Source organism: Siphateles boraxobius, unplaced genomic scaffold, assembly GCF_051911475.1.
Source record: "Siphateles boraxobius isolate OS27281-9 unplaced genomic scaffold, OSU_SipBor_1 20, whole genome shotgun sequence".
In the NCBI taxonomy this organism is placed as follows: Eukaryota; Metazoa; Chordata; class Actinopteri; order Cypriniformes; family Leuciscidae; genus Siphateles; species Siphateles boraxobius.
In genome coordinates this window covers 3,998,703-4,017,880 of record NW_027508811.1, presented here as the reverse complement: position 1 = coordinate 4,017,880, position 19,178 = coordinate 3,998,703, and the positions used below count along the sequence as shown (strand labels likewise).

The window sequence follows — 19,178 nt, the reverse complement described above, 5'->3', positions numbered from 1 at the left end:
GTAATCCCGGTTAGTTTCCGGGGCCACAAAACTGTGCGTTTTTACGTGAAAAAATGATTTGCGTTTCAAAGCTTGATTAATTTACCACACAAAAAACACGCCGGTCAAAATTCATACCTCAGTTTTAATCAGCACTATTGTCTATCCATTTCTATCAATCCGCGCTGCTGTCAACGTCAACAGTGCGCACGTTCCGATCAGCTGTTCCATAGTGTTTACACCAGGGACGTGTAGGCAGGGTAGGCAGTGCCTCACCAAAGGAAATGTTGACATTACATTTATTAATTCCAAGAGCTTTATTAATTCAACACATTATTAATTGCATCTATTTTATTCCAAATATTAATTTTTGTAACTCAATTTTTTAGGAATACACATATAATATACTCCTTTTGCCATTGTTTGCTCCTAAAAATCATTGTTTCATGCAGAAAATTCAAGGCCATGGCCATTGAGGCAGAGGTTAGCAGTGCCTCTTTGGTCCATAGAACGTAGTTTACGTAGATTTGCACATGCGCAGTCAGTTCTCGTGCTGTATTGAATTATCAACATTGAGGCAGAGACCGAGCGTGCTTCATGTCATGTGATCCACTCGCTCTCACTCACTCCGCGCTTCAAGCTACTTAGCATCTAGCGGCGCCTAGCGTTGGAAGCGTCCTATGAGGAAAAAGAGCTGTGGTCGCTAACGGGAAAGTCCATGCGTCTATCCCTCTGGACAAAGATGTCAATTACTTTGTTGTAAAAGTCCTCTTTGTTGGGTGTATTTCTCAATTTCACGAGTCTCTCCTTTTCAATGGAAATAAGAGCCAGGAGGAAAGTCTGTTCTGCTCCATTCACGTCAGAGGCGCCCGCGCCATTGGATGTGCAGTTGCCGCAGCACAGCCTATGAGCGAGCCATACGCTCACTGTGCTAACGTTAGCTGTGCAGCTGCAAATGCGTTTTATAGGCTTCAGTAAATCGAGGAAAAGGAGTTTCGTCTACAAATAAAAGTAAGCACCCCCTTTAAAACGTAAATTATTCATTTATTTATTATTTTTAAAACCCTTATATTGGCTTGTGTTTGTTGTCTGATGGTGGGCTAACAGTTATAGGCCTGCTGTGCGCTGACACCAAAATGTTCTCTCTTCCATACCCTGGTGCGCCATCACCTCTGCCATATTTGTACTGTAGGTCTATCTGTGCGATTATGGTGCATTTCGTAAGGGTTAAATGCTGTTTTGTAGTTCTCTTTTTTAATCCTGGTGCGCCGTCGCCAGACGCTCATTACGTGTCGGTGTGTGCGCCTTGCCCAGTTTGTAGGAGCGAATTTAAGCTGTTTTTGTACTGTAAAGCTGTACTGCTGACACAATGTTTTCTGACTGTAGCCTATTCAAATCCTGGTGCGCCGTCACCAGAGTGACCAGACCAATAGTGTGTATGTGGCTGTCTGTGCGCGTTTGCGCATTTTGAAGGAATGACTAGGCTGCTTGTCGGTTCGCTGACAACGCGCCGCCTCCCTCTCTTACTGTGTCCCGCACAAAACATTTGTTTGTTGTATAAGTCATAAGATAGATGTGTCCATTCATTTGATTATTAGATTTGATTGTGCATTAGCCTCACATATGACTGACTTTGCTGTATGCAGGCAGCGATGTGATGATGCCTGATATGAACTTGGGTTGCTACATTAACTGAATGAATATATGAACATATATGCCACATTGATAGGTCTCAGCCTACCCATGACAAGATTTCACCGCACGTTACTGGTTTACACAATCGATTGACAACGACATAAAAAGTATTAAATTAACATTGGTGCGAACTTGTAAATTCCCAGGCTGTGACCACAAGGATGTGCCGGGATCACCGTTCAGATTCCATCGTTTTCCTGTTTCAAATATAACTATGAGACAGCTTTGGCTGGTTGCCATCGCCTACTCTGCGGGAGCTAAAATATCCAGAATAAAGGATTTTCGTGTGTGTAGTGCTCACTTCAGCGAAGACGATTACATCCCCAACCAAGGAGGAAAAGGAAAATTAAAGAGTTTTGCTGTACCAGTACCACGGGTCAGCTCTATTTACTAACTTTATGATCCCAAGTCTAAACTGTACGGTAAACAAGCTGATGTTTAGATTCCATTATAAAACACGTGAAAAGATGTCTAATATAAAAACAGTTTATAGGGATATTTGTACAATTTGCTGAGAAAACTATTTGATTGAACACACACACAATTGAGGTTTTGTGTTGCAATCAATAACATTTGATTTGATCTTGTATACTCCGGTTCATAAAGGTATCCCTTTGTCGTTGTGCTAAAATTACTTTCATCATCTGATCCGTCTGACATTGTGCTAAAACTGGTTTCATCATCAGAAGTTTCGCAGTCAGACATGTTGTCAGCGAGTCGCGCTATCAACAGCTGATCGGAACGTGCGCACTGTTTACGTTGACAGCAGCGCGGATTGATAGAAATGGATAGAAAATAGTGCCGATTAAAACTGAGGTATGAATTTTGACCGGCGTGTTTTTTGTGTGGTAAATTAATCAAGCTTTGAAACGCAAATCATTTTTTCACTTAAAAACGCACAATTTTGTGGCCCCGGAAACTAACCGGGAGTACTTTCTTGAAAAACTTCCAGCGTCCAGAACTCTGACCAGGGAGGTGACAACAGAGTGGGTCAGTGTGTATGCACTATAGTGCTGGTAAGGATTGCATACAACTTCATGTCTTAAATGGGCGAACTAACCCTTTAACATTCGCTCCATAGGTCCCGCTCCACTCCCACATTTTTAATACAGTATTTAGACTTCTTATACCAGCACTGTTATGTTTCAACATTGCAAATTTTAACCCTTGACTGTGGCCGTCCAGATCGAAATCTCCATCTTCGAGGACAGTGGTTCCACCAGCTCCAGCTCTAGTGGAAGTTCTCCCACCAGTAGCACGGCTCAATGACTGGAGGAGCAGCACCAGGGGTACGGGTACAGGGGGGTCTGTACGCTCCCCAAGATCCGCATGTTGAAACATGAGAGCACCAGATTTTAAATACTGAGTGAGAGAGAGGAAGTACAGGTACTGCTCACTTACTCGCTTCTTCCAAACAACAAGCGCAAAGCCAGGAGCTTTAACTCACAAACACAACTCCCCTTCCTCATCTCATTTAATTCAACCTCCTTTGCATTTCCATTAAGTGACAGATATAAGTTGATCAGACACCCTCAATACTGAAATAAATAGGGCTAGCAATGGTTGGAGTGCTCTCTACTATTTCTCACTGTGCCTTAGCTCTGGAAAATCAGGTTAAGAAGGTTTTGAAACAACATGATAGCTGGTTTCTAGGTAGTCTAACATGGCAATTAGCTGGTTTACCATGTTCCAAAAGAAACCTTATACTGGCATGACCAACTGATAGCGGTAGGCTACGTCTACACTAATCTGGGTACGTTTAAAAATGCATATTTATGTCCATTTGGTCCTTTCATCCACACTGAGACAGTGTTTTTGTCCTGCTTAAACAGAGTTTTCACTTTATAGTGTAAACTGTAAAATCTTAGGTATTTGAAAAGGATAGTGCATGTTTAGTCATGTGACGCATATTCTACCTATAGATATCTAGGTTTATACCGGTATGTGCCTGCTTTGTGCTATTCACTTTCACAGTGTTGCTAAAGATAAATGCTACGTTGTACAATCTTCATATTACATTCCTGCAAAAACGACAAAAAATTACGCGCAATTGCTGTCCTACAGCAAAACAGGAGGGCAGTTGCATTTTAGTCAATATGTGGAATGGTGATTAAATGCGATTTGAACGCACCAGTAAGTGTGTTTTGCAAATAAAATAAGCATGCAAGAAGAATAGCGTAAGAACTGTATGATGTCTAGTCTCTCAGTCCCAGAAAGCAACATAGTGTTGGCCCAGATCCGGGCCACATCTGGTACACGTGAAATCCACATGTACCAGATGTGGGCCGGATCTGGGCCGATGTTTCAGTGTGGACGAGAAACTTTTTGAAAATGCTCGGACTGTGAGCGTTTTGAAATGAAAATGTATAAATGTAGACATAGCCTAAGTTAGTTCCAAAACATAGCAACCAGCTTAAGCTGGATTTTCCAGCAGGGCTTTTGTGCTTATTTAGTTTGGACAGTGACTGAGCTCTCTCTATTCATTCCCCTGATGTTCCGCAGGGGCCAAATTCAGCAGTGCCTCAGTTCATTGGCAGTCTTGACCCTTTGCAGCTCTCCAGGCTCATGTTCCTTCTGTTAGTTCCACCACATACCTGCACCTCAGAGGTTCAGTGTTTGGTGTCGTGGACAATATGCCCAAACCGGGCAATGCTCCCCTCTGCTCATGGAGGATAATAACAAATGGCACCATGTTTCTTTATTATTTTTTTCTTAATTATATTTTTTATGATAAAATCTACCTCTGGTTTGTGCTTGTGCAGGGAGCCAAGGGAGCCAGTTTAGACAGGATGAGGTCCAACATGTAAATGCGCCTTAGATAAAGTTTATTTGGACTGATCTGGTTCAGAAGAGATTGACTCACCAGCTGTTCAGAATGAGATGTGATATTTTTCATTGCTCTTGTTGGTTTCATGTTAAGCATATTTGCTAGACTCTCAGACATAATTCATGCAAGAATGCATGCTCATTATTCTCTTACAAGAAGAAACATAATCTGCTATGATTGACTTCCCTTCAGTTTATGAGTTTGTTGAAGTAAAAAGTGGGTAGTAATGGTCCAGTATTAATTGTGCCAGGAAAATAGAGTTTTATCTGTAAGGCACATGACCTGAATATAATAAGACAAATTTACATAATAAGGAGGTATAAAATGTAAGTTATTATTGTTAGGGAATCAAATGGCATTTTTTGCACTGAAATACCACATGCAAAGTGGCATAACTGTTTAATGTATTTGTAATGTACATAAAACATGTGTGAGCTGTTGAATTTGATCCTCCTTATCTTGTAGCATTCAGTAAATGCTCTTTTTGGACTGCAGGAAGTTTTGAGTTATTTTATATTTTATTCTATTAAATTTGATTCCACATTTGACCCCTTTAACTGCCTGTTCATTATTTAATGACATTTGTTTCCCCTTTTTAATAAACAGCTCCCCACCTGGCCACAGTTACTGTAACCCACCTTTGAGCTTCTCTAGGGTTTATCCTCAGTTAATTTCTGACAGCCACTCATCTGATCTGTATTGTAGCGTTCATAGATCTCCTGTGCTTGCTGCCTTCATGTTTCACTGCTGTGGAGATACCAACCCTGGCGCTGATCCGTCAGGACCGAGCACTTCTGTAAATTGTACATGATTTGCACTATTAATGCATGAGAGTCTTTGTCTACATGTGGACTTCAAGTCATTAGTGAGTGAATGTCTATAGTTTTCTTTAGATGAAGATGTTTTTGATGTTTATGAAGTAACCGTCTACCTGTTCACAGTCCTTTTGTTTTTCTGCCATAAGATATATTTTTGAGACCAGTTTACCGTGGGACCTCTGAGAATTGATTGGATTGTGAAAAATAGGCATTTTTACAATGGATCCATTTTGTTTTACAATTGTATTTGAAATTGCAAAAAGCAATGAATCGTGCACAATAACATCATGGTACATGAGTTAAGAAAGTGTATTTTAATTGTGATTTCATGTTGACTGTTTGTTTGGCTAGAAAGGCATGTTTTTGACAAGTTGCTCAGGAAAGATTTTACAAGTAAATCTGCCAAACCTCTCTCACCCACGGCCCTTACGTTTTGACAAAGCTGACTGAAAATCTGACATATTTCTTGGCATGGTTTGACCGACTAATTTTGACTCTAATGATGGAGTCTGAGGGGCCTTTCAATATTTGCAGTATTTAGTCTGAAAGGGCACTGGGCTGATCCATACAAATCAGTAAAACATGACAGAAAAATTTAAGTTACATTAAAAAGACATATATTACCTTGTGTTTATATGGACAAGCCTGCTATTTTGGACAGGTCGTATACAATTCATATAAAGTGTCAGGCACCGTGTCTAGCGTCATGCCATGAGTTTTCCACAATACTCACTATTCATGTATATCAACAAATATTGGGTATGTCAGCATAGGTAAGATGGAAAGTCGTCTACACATCTGTTATAGGAGAAAAAAAGAAACATCATTAAAAAGTAATTTGATATGGCAAAATGTAAATACTAGTTTTGTATTGTATATTATATTGTTTTGAACCGATTGTATAGAGAAAACACTGGAGAATTATAAAAAAAAAAAAAGCTAACATGTTCATGTCTTCCTAATGTTGAAGCATAACTTTCCATTACCTTTAATATTTCGGTTGGGAATATTATAAAATATCTGGCTCATTGCTGCAACAGAGACAAATGTGTTTTATTATCTGTACTAATATACCTTGAAATGGAGAATATATATTATAATAATAATGTAGCAGGTATTTCTTCTGCTGTTTGTTTATTACTGTTATGTTGAACTCAATGTATCAAGAGAAAGTTTTTTACCATTTATATATACAATATATATTTATCCCCAAAATGTCTGGATGTGAGCAGGATTCTGCAAAGAGGTATTGTTTTCTGCTTCTATACAGAATGCCAACAAAAATAAAATGTGTTGTTGTTTCTCTGGAAATGGAGATCAGATGAGTTTTTTCCCCTGCACATACACAGACAGTTCTAAAATAAAAGCAGACTGTTTTCTGGGCATGAGAGCTAGGTTAACAAACATGGGTTCATAATGTTGGTAAATCTCAACAGGCTAATTCAAGGTCCAGCTCACAAACTCTCCAGAAGTCATTCTCTCCCATAAGACATTAAGCAGCATTACTGGCTTGAGAAGAAATCATATATTCTTATTTGAGAGGAAATGGTATTGCCCTTGATGTGACAGACGAGTGTTCTGCGCCAGAGATGGAGGATTAGAGTTATGACTTTGGCAACCCAAGGCTGCTTTTGGTTCTTCAGTTTTATACGGCATTTGCATTGGGTCTGTTCTTCCTCCAGGATATTAGTGCAGAAGAACAGATTCACCTGCTGATATGAAAGCCTTGAGATTTTCAAATGGGTTAACACTTTATAATAAAGTTCAGTAATAAGTCACTTATAATTTATTAGTTAATGAGTTAATCATTCACAAAACATGACTGTACAACCATAAATTATTAATAAGAGATATGTTAACATTTTATGAATGTTTTGTTGATTCAGTTTTTAGTCATTTACTGTATAAATGATTAGTTAATGATGAACTAATCATTTCCAAGACATGACTACATGTTCATGAATTGTTAATAAGTGGTATGCTAACGATTTACACATGTGGTGTTATCTTAATTTATCAACTAGTAACTTATGAACCATCTACTAATTATCTATTTGATTTATTTCATGATTTAAATTTTTTTTATCACTTACAAATCATTGTAATTATTTCAAAATTGGTATTCAGTATTTATATAAAAATTGGGCAACGATGAGGAAAAATTATTTGCTCCATGATTATTGTTTGGAAAAATCTGACAATTGAAATCACACTGTAAATGTTTCCCAGACCGCAACATATGTTGGCCCAGACCCGGCACACATCTGGTACACATGGTATCCACACGTACCAGATGTGAGCCGGATCTGGGCCGACACTGTTGCCGTCTGGGATGGTTTCTCTGAGAATAATTTTAAGATTAATTCTAACAGCTTTCATGGTGAAACAGTGTTACACATCCAGTACAAAATGTTTAACATGTTGCATTTAAAGGTGCAGTAAGCGATTTTTGAGAAACACTGTCACTTGGAAGCAACCCGAACAAACACACACCTCCCTTTGTTGCTCCGCCCCCAAAATGCACAAACATGCAATAGATGTGAATGTCTCTTTATCATAGCTGAAGCCAAGCAAAATAATGCTTCGTGAAAAATAAAGCAAAGATGGCAAACAAATGACCAGAAAGAACAAAATATGAACAGACGGTACAAAAGAGTATCAAGCAAGAATTTATTTTTAGTCGCCGGCAGTACACCAGCTCAAAACAAACAATGAGTGAGATTATAATGGGGATTTCACAATATTTCATGAGTAACTTTACCTCATGTAAATGCAATACTTTGATCAAACTAATGCAATTAAGCTCAAAATAAAATCATAGTAACCATATTCACATTAGAACTATGTGAAACATTACAACAACAGCATATATTGGTTCTGTAAAACATTAACATGGTAAAAAAGCACTTCCCTGATCATAGCTCTTCTTTTTCCAGTTATATTCCTCAGATCTTTTCTCTTTTGTAATGTCTCTCAACCATCTCTCTTTCTACAGTCTTTCTTCCAATTTCCCTCTTGCTCACTCTCTCTCCTCCACCATCATGAGTGGGCACGCCCCCTTCTGCTGATTGGCTACAAGTGTGCACTCTAAAAACTAATTCAGAGGACCTTTAGTCATTACTTATATATATTGGTGTGAAATAAAAAATCAAGTTCTGAAATGCTCAGACTTTTTACTTGTAATTGTTATTTTATTGAGCTTGGATGACACACAAACTATGCCTATTGATTAAATGTACTATCATGACTTGTCAGAGTTTAACATTTTCAGTTAATCAAAAAATAATTTAATTTTAAGTTCTGTTAATGTAAGATACTATTTGATGACGTTAACGGCCCACAGTTTCCCTCTTCGCATGTGCGCGCATTTTCAAAACTAGACGAGTGACCACACGGCCACAGCTGAAACTCATTGAAGCGTAATGTGGTGAATGGTAAGTAATTTGTTGCTTAATTAGGTCTACATGTATTTGCATTCGCTCAGGATTCTGTTGGTGATAGCCGTTGGCGGTTCAAAACCAGAGCAAAGATAGTTTGAGGTTTGATATTCAGATTTCGTTTTGCTGTGGTCCCGCAGTGCGGTGTCGTAGACATGCAAATAATATCTCATGTCGTTATTCACGATTTGTGAATTTGTGAATTCGTGAAAGTCGGTCACTTAGAAGTCTGAACCCAGTGTCATCTTGACATGCTAGTTTTGCTCTGTAAACCGGTCGCTATAAGTCCGTTTTTCATGTTTAACAATGTAAGTTATAATAACAATTTATAATAAACACACACACCGCTGGATTACAAAAACACTAGACTGAGCTTGATTTGTGAAAACTTTCACATGTCAGTTTGGGTCCGTTAACCCTTCCCTGACTGTTTAACTTAACCATTCAGATTTGTGAAAACTTTCACATGTCAGTTTGGGTCAGTTAATCCTTCCCTGAGTGTTTAACTTGACAGTTCTGATTTGTGAAAACTTTCACATGTCAGTTTGGGTCAGTTAACCCTTCCCTGACTGTTTAACTTAACCATTTTGATTTGTGAAAACTTTCACATGTCAGTTTGGGTCAGTTAATCCTTCCCTGACTGTTTAACTTAACCATTCTGATTTGTGAAAACTTTCACATGTCAGTTTGGGTCAGTTAACCCTTCCCTGACTGTTTAACTTAACCATTCTGATTTGTGAAAACTTTCACATGTCAGTTTGGGTCAGTTAACCCTTCCCTGAGGGTTTAACTTAACCATTCTGATTTGTGAAAACTGTCACAATGCAGTTTGGGTCAGTTAACCTTTCCCTGAGTGTTTAACTTAACCATTCTGATTTGAGAACTTTCATAGGTCAGTTTGGGTCAGTTAACCTTTCCCTGAGTGTTTAACTTAACCATTCTGATTTGAGAACTTTCATAGGTCAGTTTGGGTCAGTTAACCTTTCCCTGAGTGTTTAACTTGACCATTCTGATTTGAGAACTTTCATAGGTCAGTTTGGGTCAGTTAACCTTTCCCTGAGTGTTTTAAATGAACCATTCTGATTTGTGAAAACATTCACAGTGCAGTTTGGGTCAGTTTACCCTTCCCTGAGTTTAGTTTTGTGCTACTCATGACATTTTTCCACGTGCCTTTTCAAGTTCTGTCGGTATTCTGTGTTGGATTACTGTAGTACTCACCAGTGTTTTGGTTCCTGTCTGGACTTTGTCTCAAAACTGATAGTTAACAAATCAAGAAAGAGGTATTTAACCAGAGTAGTGAAGTTAAACTCTCAGGGAAGGGTTAACTGACCCAAACTGACCTATGAAAGTTTTCACAAAACAGAATGGTTAATTTAAACACTCAGGGAAGGGTAAACTGACCCAAACTGCATTGTGAAAGTTTTCACAAATCAGAATGGTTATGTTAAACACTCAGGGAAAGGTTAACTGGCCCAAACTGCATTGTGAAGGTTTTCCTCAAATCAGAATGGTTAAGTTAAACACTCAGGGAAAGGTTAACTGACCCAAACTGCATTGTGAACGTTTTCTCAAATCACATGGTTAAGTTAAACACTCAGGGAAGGGTTAACTGACCCAAAATGACCTGTGAAAGTTTTCACAAAACAGAATGGTTAATTTAAACACTCAGGGAAGGGTAAACTGACCCAAACTGCATTGTGAAAGTTTTCACAAAACAGAATGGTTAATTTAAACACTCCGGGAAGGGTAAACTGACCCAAACTGCATTGTGAAAGTTTTCACAAATCAGAATGGTTAAGTTAAACACTCAGGGAAGGGTAAACTGACCCAAACTGCATTGTGAAAGTTTTCACAAATCAGAACTGTTAAGTTAAACACTCAGGGAAGGGTTAACTGACCCAAACTGCATTGTGAACGTTTTCTCAAATCAGAATGGTTAAGTTAAACACTCAGGGAAGGGTTAACTGACCCAAAATGACCTGTGAAAGTTTTCACAAATCAGAATGGTTAAAGGACAAGTTCGGTATTTTACACTTAAAGCCCTGTTTTAAGATGGTTTCTGATGAAATAGAACGGTTAAGATTGAAATTGGGACACATTCTGCTGGCCGAAACCGAAAATTCTCGGGCCAGCAGCATGTGTCCAATTTTCAATCTTAACCGTTCTATTTCATCAGAAACCATCTTAAAACAGGGCTTTAAAGGGTTAGTTCACCCAAAAATGAAAATTCTGTCAGTAATTACTCATCCATGTTGTTCCAACCCCGTAAGACTTCCGTTCATCTTCGGAACACAAATTAAGATATTTTTGATTAAATCTGAGAGCTGGATCACTCCTCCATAGGGTTCTTAAGGGATCGAAACTGGTCGGCCCAAAAGTTATTAAAGACATCGTTAAAATAGTCAGACTGATTACAGTGGCTCAATCGTAAGTTTATCAAGCGACGAGAATCCTTTTTGTGTGCAAAAAACAAACAAAAATAATGACTTTATTCAACTATTCATTTCCTTCTCTGTGGGCCTCGAGTGATTTCACGTAGTTACACTACGCAAAGCTTCTAGGTTGCACGTCACACGTAGGCTATTGCCCGACGCTGGTCATGTGTGTGATGCGTGTGACGTTCAACCTAGAAGCTTTGCGTAGTTTCACTACGTGAAATATCACGGCCGTACAGAGAAGGAAATGAATAGTCGAATAAAGTCGTTATTTTTGTTTGTTTTTTGCGCACAAAAAGTATTCTTGTCGCTTGATAAACTTAAGGTTGAGCCACTGTAGTCACTCAGACTATTTTAACGATGTCTTTCATAACTTTTGGGCCGGCCAGTTTCGATCCCTTAAAGCCTGGTTCACATGGGACGATTTTAAAATTGTCTGCTGATTTTCCAAACCTGAGAGACCCCACAAACGGCGATAAAAAATCACGGGTCTAACAGTTTTGGTCGTACAGTGTGTGGTGCGCAGCCACACAGCAAAATCAACACATATCACACATGAAACGATTTGACTCACGAGCATTCCCAGGTCAGAAGGAAAATCTCGCAATTGGCTACACGCCACAGTCCACAGGCTACGTGCTCGATTGTCCCCGGGGGACACCACACACGAGGAGAAATCGGGCCAAAAAAATCCAACATGTTGGATATCCCCGATTTGAGATCGGAGCGGTCCCGACGTCCTTCCGAGCAGACGAGAGCAGTCTTAACACACCACACATGGCAGGAATATCTGATCAGATTATTTTACGATAATCGGAGCATCCTTAAGATTGTCGGAAGGGGTGAATCGGGGCTAAAATCGACCTAATTATCCTGCCGTGTGAACCAGGCTTAAGAAGCCTATGGAGGAGTGATCCAGCTCTCAGATTTAATCAAAAATATCTTTATTTGTGTTCCGAAGATGATCTTCGGAAGATGATTTGTGTTCCGAAGATGATGGTCTTACGGGGTTGGAACAACATGAGGGTGAGTAATTACTGACAGAATTTTTGGGTGAACTAACCCTTTAAGTGTAAAATACTGAACTTGTACTTTAAGTTAAACACTCAGGGAAGGGTTAACTGACCCAAGTTTTCACAAATCAAGCTCAATCTAGTGTTTTTGTAATCCAACGGTGTGTGTGTTTATTATAAATTGTTATTATACATTGTTAAATATGAAGACTTAGCGACCGGTTTACAGACAAGAGCTTTGCTGAAAAAATCACAAATCTAGCATGTCAAGATGACACTAGGTTAAGACTTCTAAGTGACCGACTTTTGGAGCTATGCCGAACTTAAAATTAAAATTCAGGGGAAAAAACACTGATTTCTGGACCGGAGTAACCCGTTACACGAATTCACAAATCATAACGACATGAGATATTATTTGCTTGTCTACGACACCGCACCTTTTGCTCGTATTTTAACACAAAAGAGTGTGTTTTTAATGTTTATGAATAAAATGTAACGTTACACAAAATTAAATAAAAGTGACCAGCGTCCATCTCCTGTTCTCTGCTGTTAGCGAGCAGCTGCTCTCTCCCCGGGTCTCAGTGCTAGTTTTCAACAGAAATACTCTGACAGCCTGCTCTCATTGTCTGTTGAGAATTTATTTTGAAGAACCATATTTCATTTATAAGGGTTAATAAGTTAATATTCATGTTAAGACAGTTAATGTGATAAATAATTAGTTCAAAACATGGATTGAAGTTCTCCGTCGCTACCACGGATTTCCGTCATTCAAACTTCACAGAGGCAATTTATGAGATCAATGTATCGGAGAACAGAAAAGTGTTGGCAGATTTTTATTGACAGATTGTCACACTCTACAGCCAATGGTATCGTTAACAGCGTGTGCACGCCTGACCAATGACAGTGTAGTGACCACCATACATTTCAATTGAATGTTTGATTTGAAGGGATAATTACTCTGGTTAATTTCTACGTAAATTGATGCTTTACGTGGTAGAAAGGACAGTAATTGCAATACAGTTCATTTAAATGTTTTGAAAGGGAAATATATTAAAAGATGAATGTTACATGTATGTTTAAAAGAGAAATATATTAAAATTTAAAAATGGTGTTAAAAAGATAGTGATTGGAAAGCTGTTTAAAAATATAAATAATTCCTTATAAAAGTCAGTAATTTCATTTGTGTTATTTAACATACAGATTGTGAATTCATGATGAATAATTGTTTTGTTTGCACTAAAATATCACTTGCATTCATGTTGAAAATTATTAAGTTCATGCTACTTAGAAATGTGTTTTAATGTGGCCTAAAAGCTTCTTCACCTTACTTAAAACATTATGTTGGATAAACCTAAATACTTGCATTCATGTTGAAAATTATTAAGTTCATCTTACTTAGAAATGTGTTTTATTGTGGCCTAAAATCTTCTTCACCTTACTTAAAACATTATGTTGGATCAACTTAAATACTTGCATTCGTGTTACTTAGAAATGCGTTTTATTGTGGCCTAAAACATCGCTTTGAATTAATGTAATTCTGCCAGCAGTCTTATCCTAAAAATTCTAGTGGAAAACGTTAAAATATTTTTTTTTTTGACCCAATGTTTTATTTTTTAGAGTGTGTTGTGGTGCTCGGTCGCTTACTGCACCTTAAAAAAAACAAACAGTAAAGTTAGTTCAGATAGCAGCAAATTCTGCTATAGCATGGGGGGAACGTTCTGTTTGAGGAGTGTATGATAAGGAAGTGTTCAGGCAACTAATAAAAAAAATAATTTTTGCAATTCGTTTTGTGATGCTAGTAGTGCACAAAACACAGTTCACCTTTACGTTCACAGACGTTCATACATTTTTTTTTATTGCTGCAACATCTCTAGGGAAAAACAGATAGCATGGTTATTTAAAGAAAGGTTACTAAAAACACTAAAGTCATATTGTTTTGGACAATGATAAAAGACAACAAACTAAGCAGCTACAGTGTAATAAATTCAAGGCCAGTGAGTGTTTTTCCATGTACAGGTGCTGGTCATATAATTAGAATATCATCAAAAAGTTGATTTATTTCAGTAATTCCATTCAAAAAGTGAAATTTGGATATTATATTCATTCATTACACACAGACTGATATATTGCAAGTGTTCATTCCTTTCAATTTTGATGATTATAACTGACAACTAATGAAAACCCCAAAATCAGTATCTCAGAAAATTAGAATATTGTGAAAAGGTTCAATATTGAAGACACCTGGTGCCACACTCTAATCACCTAATTAACTCAAAACACCTGCAAAGGCCTTTAAATGGTCTCTCAGTCTAGTTCTGTAGGCTACACAATCATGGGGAAGACTGCTGACTTGACAGCTGTCCAAAAGGCAACCACTGACATCTTGCACAAGGAGGGCAAGACACAAAAGTTCATTGCTAAAGAGGCTGTCTGTTCACAGAGCTCGGTGTCCAAGCACATTAATAGAGAGGCGAAGGGAAGGAAAATATGTGGTAGAAAAAGGTGTACAAGCAATAGGGATAACCGCACCCTGGAGAGAATTGTGAAACAAAACCCATTAAAAAATGTGGGGGAGATTCACAAAGAGTGGACTGCAGCTGGAGTAAGTGCTTCAAGAACCACCACACACAGACGTATGCAAGACATGGGTTTCAGCTGTCGCATTCCTTGTGTCAAGCCACTCTTGGACAAGACATGGCGTCAAAAGCATCTCGCCTGGGCTAAAGACAAAAAGGACTGGACTGCAGTTGAGTGGTTCTCTGATGAAAGTGAATTTTGCATTTAACCCCCTGGAGTCGGCCGCGTGATAGTCTTGCTTTTTTTTTCTTATCAGTGCAAAAGAAACTCAAAATACTCTGTTAATTTTGATCTTACATATTAAGTGTTGTACATCATTAGATCCTGATAAGTGTCTAATTTTTTGTGGATACTCACAATAAAAACAAAGTGTTGTGCTTTTCGCCAGATAAAGAAAAATAAACATGATGCGCATTTTGCTTTTACTCTGTGAGTGATGTCCATTCTGAAACGCGTCCGAAAATTAACTGTAACTTAAGGGGTTACTTGTCATACAGGCACGAGTGTTTTTTCCATAATGAAGCTTGAACTCTCTTCTTTTAAATGAATTAATTTATATAAAAAAACTAATATTCTCAATTTATGTAATCTGTATGAAAAGAGACAGATGTCAGTATTTTTCTTTCCAGCTCATTATACCTCATCACGCGTTAATGTGCCACGCCCACGGAGAGCGCGCGGTATTCAAACGCAAATGATCTAAGGCAAGCCATGCAAACATGCCAACGCCCACCAGCTGGATTATAAAACACATCGTGTTTAGTAAGTATCTTACTACAGCTGTGTATACACAGCGTATCCTTTCACTGTGAGGAATAATACTATCTAATAACCATGGAAAATGTATCAAAAGTGCTGGTAGTTTCATTTCGAGGAGCAACGGATCCAGCTGATGTAGTAAGTCATTTATTCTTAAGTGCTGTGTTCTAATCGCGATATTGAATAGTGTCTGACTGTAAACCGCAAAAAGACTGTTTAAATATGAATTGCGTGTCTGTGTGTAGGCTAAATAATGAATGAACGGCACAGGCGCGCGCTTTGTTTACTACAGTTATACAGCGCGTGTCTGTGCCGTTCATTCACTCTCGCACCTACATTAGAAAACGTTATGTTTACATGAACACATCCAAACTATATTGCTATAGCCTACTAACATGAGTAAAAATAGACTGAAATATGTTGAAATAAAATGTCTGTATAAGCAACAAACTGCAGATTCAGATGTGTATGCTAATATATCATACACAATATGTTACAGACTAAATATGAATGTTTAGAAAATATTTTGTGATTAGTTTTGGATGGATTATAAAGTTTTGACTGTAAAAATAAGACTACTGTCACATTAAATAGGTACGCTTTTGTTCACCAATTTCTGCTCATAGTTAAATATACTATAGTATAATGTTTTGTCAAAAATAAAGTAGGTATATTGAATTATCAACTAAGATGTTATTATAGTGTTTGTTCCAATATTCAAACTAATGAATCCTTACCTTTTTTAATACGTATGATAAAATGTATACTTTTTACAAAGAAATACACTTGAAATATTGTTAAAATTGTAATTTTTGTTGTAATTGTAACCTATTTGTAATTGGTTACAATTTCTAATTGTAAAATATGTATATATAGATAATTTATTTTGTCCTTCATTCTTTGGGATCCTGTGACAAGCCTGTGTGAAAGGCTACTTAATATGCAGCTCATTATGCGGCACATTATCCGGCCTTTGTCTTCTCAGGTGTGAACACGCCTCTACGCATATTGCCTTTCCAAACAAAAGGTGTCTTATAAAATTTAAATCAATGTATTGTTTTGTGTAAATTATTAGGCAGGATGATTTTCAGATCATTGTGAAGCAAAAAGTCTAGGCAACAACACTCATAGTCAAAAGTCTTGTGGACACATATTCAGTATGTTTTGTGGCCTTATTTCAGACACTTTAAGTTTTAGTTTTTTCAATAACCACGCATAAATATTATTCTCTAAAAAATACAAACATGTACATACATGTTGCTCAAATATTACGGTAGCCCCGTTTGTGCTATATAGAGTGAATTTACACCTTTGCCATTAACATGTTTATAAATAACTGAAATAAGCACAAATGTCAGAGCATGTCAGAACACCTCAAGGACCACAAAAATCCCTTAGACCTCAGAGGGTTAAAGGTCCCAGAGTCTGGAGGAAGAGAGGAGAGGCAGAGAATCCACATTGCTTGAAGTCCAGTGTAAAGTTTGTTGTGTAAAGTGATGGTTTGGGGTACCATGTCATCTGCAGGTGTTGGTCCACTGTGTTCCCTTTCGAACGGTCACTTCATACTGCGTAGCTATACGCATTGGGGAAACTCCTTTTCCTCGATTTACTGAAGCCTTTATGTAAAGCGCATTTGCAGCTGCACAGCTAGAACATGAGCGTCTGGCTCGCTCATAGGCTGCGCTGCGGCAACTGCACATCCAATGGCGCGGGCGCCTCTGACGTGCGACCAATGAGATCACCCTGCGTCATACACGTCAGAGCCCGCCGAGGGGGCGTGACCTCAGTCTATAATAGTCCCTGAATTCGCCATTATAGCAGATTTTACTCCTTCAGCGACAAACTTCACGTCTCTGACCATTTATTGAGCCTTCGCCGTCGAACAAGCCTTCAGCCTGAGCGAATTACAGTTCAGCAGACGACACATTCAACCGTGTTTCTCCTGACGCCGTCTCTCCTGTGGCTATCCGGCGAATATCCTTTTCATTATTCTTTGCATATCTGTGTGTTTTATCTGTACGAGCGTTGTTTCAAATGCCTCGTGTCAAGACCTGCGCCACGTGCGGATGCAAGCTGGACGAGGCGGACGAACACGAGGTCTGCATTCCTTGCCTGGGACTTCACCACGCGGAGAATGGTCTGTCGGCCGGCGGATGTGCGGCCTGCGAGAGCATGCCCATCTCCGTGCTGCGAACTCGGCTAGCCCTCTCCCGTGATGGCGACGCCGCCTCATCCACGCTTCCCTCTCCAGCCCCCCTTCAGCCGATGAAGAAGAAGCGCCGCAGCCAACGGCTAGTGAACGACCGCCGGCCACGTCCCCGCGTGCCTCACTCTCTCCAGCTCCTTCATCTCCGGTCCTGTTCGAGGGAGATCAGCTCGAGTGGGCCGCGCCCGCTGAACCCCCTCGAAGTCGGCTGGATTTCTGCCGGGTCATCAACAGGCCCCTCGTCACAAGCCAGCGCCATTTTTTCAGCAGCGGAAAAAGGCTATGAGTTGTTGCCGCCCCTCGAAGAGGCGTTGGCCGCTCATGTCTGCCCGACACAGCTGCTAGCTGGCGAACTAAAGCTGTTCATCCTAACAAGCCGTGCCGTAGCACTTCAGCCCTGCTGGACGCGCGTATTCCGCCTCCGGTCAGGCTGCATCGGCCCTGCACACGATGTCCGTGCTGCAGGTTTACCAGGCCAAACTCCTCCGGTCTATGGACGAGGCTGGCCCGGACCCTGAGGCCTTTCGGGACCTTCGAAGCGCCACGGACTTGGCCTTGAGAGCTACCAAGGCCACAGCGCAGGCTATCGGGAGGAATATGGCGAGTTTGTTCGTGCTGGAGCGCCACCTCTGGCTTACCCACACTGACATTAAGGACGCGGAGAGAACAAGGTTCCTCGACGCCCCAGTATCCAGCACCGACCTCTTCGGCCCGGGAGTGAAGTGGTTCTCGGAGAGATACACCGAGGCACAGAAAGCGTCCCAGGCCATGCGTCACTTCTTGCCTAAGCGCTCTAGCTCGGCGTCGAGTGCTCACAAGCGAGCCCCGTCAACGCCTCGGCCGACAAAGCCAGCGAAACAGGCCTCTCAGCCCCGCCCTGCGGCTGATGCCCAGCGCCAGCCCAGAGCAAACAAGCGCTTCCCATTTCCCCAACGCCAAGGCCCGAGACCAAGCGCCGCGCCCCACTCAGCGCCGCCGAAGTCGTCCTAGCATGCAGGGGAAAGAGAGAGGGCACAGGTCCCGCACTCGCCGGACCACCCTCGAAGAAGCCAAGAAAACTTCCCACAGCCCCTCTTGCACAATCGGGCCATCAGTGCATCATAACTAAAGTTTATAATTTTCAAGTCTTCTTAATTCTTATCAGTTTAAACATTCAAGCGGTTTTAAAACTATCCAGTAAGCTACTCGCGCACTCTCTGAGAGAGCTGCACTGCGTACATACAGGTCCTTCTCAAAAAATTAGCATATTGTGATAAAGTTCATTATTTTCCATAATGTAATGATACAAATTAAACTTTCATATATTTTAGATTCATTGCACACAAACTGAAATATTTCAGGTCTTTTATTGTTTTAATACTGATGATTTTGGCATACAGCTCATGAAAACCCCAAATTCCTGTCTAAAAAAATTAGCATATTTCATCCGACC

At 39.7% G+C, this 19,178-nt stretch overlaps 2 protein-coding genes across 4 annotated transcripts in view; one reads left to right on the top strand and one right to left on the bottom strand.

The window, feature by feature from the left end:
- golga7bb (golgin A7 family, member Bb) overlaps positions 1-6,630 on the top strand; it is a 79,373-nt gene extending 72,743 nt beyond the window's left edge. For all 3 annotated transcript variants that reach the window (XM_077236415.1, XM_077236414.1, XM_077236413.1), the window contains one exon: positions 2,860-6,630. In XM_077236415.1, coding sequence (XP_077092530.1) covers positions 2,860-2,943 — 84 coding nt within the window. In that variant the 3' untranslated portion in view covers positions 2,944-6,630. The remainder of the gene's footprint in view (positions 1-2,859) is intronic.
- crtac1b (cartilage acidic protein 1b) overlaps positions 1-19,178 on the bottom strand; it is a 112,097-nt gene that overhangs the window by 17,422 nt on the left and 75,497 nt on the right. The window lies entirely within an intron of this gene.